The 5,000-nt window shown below is 39.4% G+C and overlaps 1 protein-coding gene across 1 annotated transcript in view; it reads left to right on the forward strand.

Moving 5' to 3' along the window:
- Positions 1-20: 20 nt before the first annotated feature.
- The window catches only part of LOC124024754 (H(+)/Cl(-) exchange transporter 7-like), a gene marked incomplete at its 5' end in the record, with an annotated part of 31,653 nt that continues 26,673 nt past the window's right edge, over positions 21-5,000 (forward strand). Inside the window, 1 exon segment of the mRNA XM_046338537.1 lies at positions 21-64. Within this exon segment, the coding sequence (XP_046194493.1) occupies positions 21-64 (44 nt within the window).

A 5,000-nucleotide genomic window follows, 5' to 3' on the forward strand; every position in this document is an offset into this window, starting at 1 on the left:
CTATATTCAGGATCAGGTAACTGTTCAATATCCTCAACTACTGGCTGACTATATTCAGGATCAGGTAACTGTTCAATATCCTCAACTACTGGCTGACTATATTCAGGTTCAATATCCTCAACTACTGGCTGACTATATTCAGGATCAGGATCAATATCCTCAACTACTGGCTGACTATATTCAGGATCAATATCCTCAACTACTGGCTGACTATATTCAGGATCAGGTTACTGGTTGGCTATATTCAGGATCAATATCCTCAACTACTGGCTGACTATATTCAGGATCAATATCCTCAACTACTGGTTGACTATATTCAGAATCAATATCCTCAACTACTGGCTGACTATATTCAGGATCAATATCCTCAACTACTGGCTGACTATATTCAGGATCAATATCCTCAACTACTGGCTGACTATATTCAGGATCAATATCCTCAACTACTGGCTGACTATATTCAGGATCAGGATCAATATCCTCAACTACTGGCTGACTATATTCAGGATCAATATCCTCAACTACTGGCTGACTATATTCAGGATCAATATCCTCAACTACTGGCTGACTATATTCAGGATCAGGATCAATATCCTCAACTACTGGTTGACTATATTCAGAATCAGGATCAATATCCTCAACTACTGGCTGACTATATTCAGGATCAATATCCTCAACTACTGGCTGACTATATTCAGGATCAGGATCAATATCCTCAACTACTGGCTGACTATATTCAGGATCAGGATCAATATCCTCAACTACTGGCTGACTATATTCAGGATCAATATCCTCAACTACTGGCTGACTATATTCAGGTTCAATATCCTCAACTACTGGCTGACTATATTCAGGATCAATATCCTCAACTACTGGCTGACTATATTCAGGATCAATATCCTCAACTACTGGCTGACTATATTCAGAATCAGGATCAATATCCTCAACTACTGGCTGACTATATTCAGGATCAGGATCAATATCCTCAACTACTGGCTGACTATATTCAGAATCAGGATCAATATCCTCAACTACTGGCTGACTATATTCAGGATCAGGATCAATATCCTCAACTACTGGCTGACTATATTCAGGATCAGGATCAATATCCTCAACTACTGGCTGACTATATTCAGGATCAGGATCAATATCCTCAACTACTGGCTGACTATATTCAGGATCAGGATCAATATCCTCAACTACTGGCTGACTATATTCAGAATCAGGATCAATATCCTCAACTACTGGCTGACTATATTCAGGATCAATATCCTCAACTACTGGTTGACTATATTCAGGATCAATATCCTCAACTACTGGCTGACTATATTCAGGATCAGGATCAATATCCTCAACTACTGGCTGACTATATTCAGGATCAATATCCTCAACTACTGGCTGACTATATTCAGGATCAATATCCTCAACTACTGGCTGACTATATTCAGGATCAATATCCTCAACTACTGGCTGACTATATTCAGGATCAGGATCAATATCCTCAACTACTGGCTGACTATATTCAGGATCAATATCCTCAACTACTGGCTGACTATATTCAGAATCAATATCCTCAACTACTGGCTGACTATATTCAGGATCAATATCCTCAACTACTGGCTGACTATATTCAGGATCAATATCCTCAACTACTGGCTGACTATATTCAGGATCAGGATCAATATCCTCAACTACTGGCTGACTATATTCAGGATCAATATCCTCAACTACTGGCTGACTATATTCAGGATCAATATCCTCAACTACTGGCTGACTATATTCAGGATCAGGATCAATATCCTCAACTACTGGCTGACTATATTCAGGATCAGGATCAATATCCTCAACTACTGGCTGACTATATTCAGGATCAGGATCAATATCCTCAACTACTGGCTGACTATATTCAGGATCAGGATCAATATCCTCAACTACTGGCTGACTATATTCAGGATCAATATCCTCAACTACTGGCTGACTATATTCAGGATCAGGATCCAATATCCTCCTTACTGGCTGACTATATTCAGGATCAGGATCAATATCCTCAACTACTGGCTTGACTATATTCAGGATCGGGATCAATATCCTCAACTACTGGCTGACTATATTTAGGATCAGGGATCAATATCCCTCAACACTGGCTGATATATTCAGGATCAGGATCAATATCCTCAACTACTGGCTGACTATATTCAGGATCAATATCCTGCACTGGCTGATATATTCAGGATCAGATGACAATATCCTCAACTACTGGCTGACTATATTCAGGATCAGGATCAATATCCTCAACTACTGGCTGACTATATTCAGGATCAATATCCTCAACTACTGGCTGACTATATTCCAGGATCAGGATCAATATCCTCAACTACTGGCTGACTATATTCAGGATCAGGATCAATATCTCAACTACTGGTTGACTGGTTACTGGTTGACTATATTCAGGATCAATATCCTCAACTACTGGCTGACTATATTCAGGATCAGGATCAATATCCTCAACTACTGGCTGACTATATTCAGGATCAATATCCTCAACTACTGGCTGACTATATTCAGGATCAATATCCTCAACTACTGGCTGACTATATTCAGGATCAATATCCTCAACTACTGGCTGACTATATTCAGGATCGAGTTCAATATCCTCAACTACTGGCTGACTATATTCAGGATCAATATCCTCAACTACTGGCTGACTATATTCAGGATCAGGATCAATATCTCAACTACTGGCTGACTATATTCAGGATCAATATCCTCAACTACTGGCTGACTATATTCAGGATCAATATCCTCAACTACTGGCTGACTATATTTCAGGATCAATATCCTCAACTACTGGTTGCTGACTATATTCAGAATCAGGTAACTGACTATATTCAGGATCAATATCCTCAACTACTGGCTGACTATATTCAGGATCAGGATCAATATCCTCAACTACTGGCTGACTATATTCAGGATCAGGATCCCAATATCCTGGAACTACTTTGACTATACAGGATCGGGTTCAATATCCTCAACTACTGGCTGACTATATTCAGGATCAGGACTCAATCCTACTACTGGCTGACTATATTCAGGATCCTCAACTACTGGCTGACTATATTCAGGATCAATATCCTCAACTACTGGCTGACTATATTGTAGGATCAATATCCTCAACTACTGGCTGACTATATTCAGGATCAGGATCAATATCCTCAACTACTGGCTGACTATATTCAGGATCAATATCCTCAACTACTGGCTGACTATATTCAGGATCAGGATCAATATCCTCAACTACTGGCTGACTATATTCAGGATCAATATCCTCAACTACTGGCTGACTATATCAGGATCAGGATCAATATCCTCAACTACTGGCTGACTATATTCAGGATCAATATCCTCAACTACTGGCTGACTATATTCAGGATCAGGATCAATATCCTCAACTACTGGCTGACTATATTCAGGATCAATATCCTCAACTACTGGCTGACTATATTCAGGATCAGGATCAATATCCTCAACTACTGGCTGACTATATTCAGGATCAGGATCAATATCCTCAACTACTATTTGACTATATTCAGGATCAATATCCTCAACTACTGGCTGACTATATTCAGGATCAGGATCAATATCCTCAACTACTGGCTGACTATATTCAGGATCAATATCCTCAACTACTGGCTGACTATATTCAGGATCAATATCCTCAACTACTGGTTGACTATATTCAGGATCAATATCCTCAACTACTGGCTGACTATATTCAGGATCAGGATCAATATCCTCAACTACTGGCTGACTATATTCAGGATCAATATCCTCAACTACTGGCTGACTATATTCAGGATCAATATCCTCAACTACTGGCTGACTATATTCAGGATCAATATCCTCAACTACTGGCTGACTATATTCAGGATCAATATCCTCAACTACTGGCTGACTATATTCAGGATCAATATCCTCAACTACTGGCTGACTATATTCAGGATCAGGATCAATATCCTCAACTACTGGCTGACTATATTCAGGATCAGGATCAATATCCTCAACTACTGGCTGACTATATTCAGGATCAATATCCTCAACTACTGGCTGACTATATTCAGGATCAATATCCTCAACTACTGGCTGACTATATTCAGGATCAATATCCTCAACTACTGGCTGACTATATTCAGGATCAGGATCAATATCCTCAACTACTGGCTGACTATATTCAGGATCAATATCCTCAACTACTGGCTGACTATATTCAGGATCAGGATCAATATCCTCAACTACTGGCTGACTATATTCAGGATCAATATCCTCAACTACTGGCTGACTATATTCAGGATCAGGATCAATATCCTCAACTACTGGCTGACTATATTCAGGATCAATATCCTCAACTACTGGCTGACTATATTCAGGATCAATATCCTCAACTACTGGCTGACTATATTCAGGATCAATATCTCAACTACTGGCTGACTATATTCAGGATCAATATCCTCAACTACTGGCTGACTATATTCAGGATCAATATCCTCAACTACTGGCTGACTATATTCAGGATCAGGATCAATATCCTCAACTACTGGCTGACTATATTCAGGATCAATATCAACTACTGGCTGACTATATTCAGGATCAATATCCTCAACTACTGGCTGACTATATTCAGGATCAATATCCTCAACTACTGGCTGACTATATTCAGGATCAATATCCTCAACTACTGGCTGACTATATTCAGGATCAGGATCAATATCCTCAACTACTGGCTGACTATATTTCAGGATCAATATCCTCAACTACTGGCTGACTATATTCAGGATCAATATCCTACTGGCTGATTCAGGATCAGGATCAATATCCTCAACTACTGGCTGACTATATTCAGGATCAGGATCAATATCCTCAACTACTGGCTGACTATATTCAGGATCAGGATCAATATCCTCAACTACTGGCTGACTATATTCAGGATCAGGATCAATATCCTC

This window comes from Oncorhynchus gorbuscha, unplaced genomic scaffold, assembly GCF_021184085.1.
Source record: "Oncorhynchus gorbuscha isolate QuinsamMale2020 ecotype Even-year unplaced genomic scaffold, OgorEven_v1.0 Un_scaffold_1992, whole genome shotgun sequence".
NCBI lineage: Eukaryota > Metazoa > Chordata > Actinopteri > Salmoniformes > Salmonidae > Oncorhynchus > Oncorhynchus gorbuscha.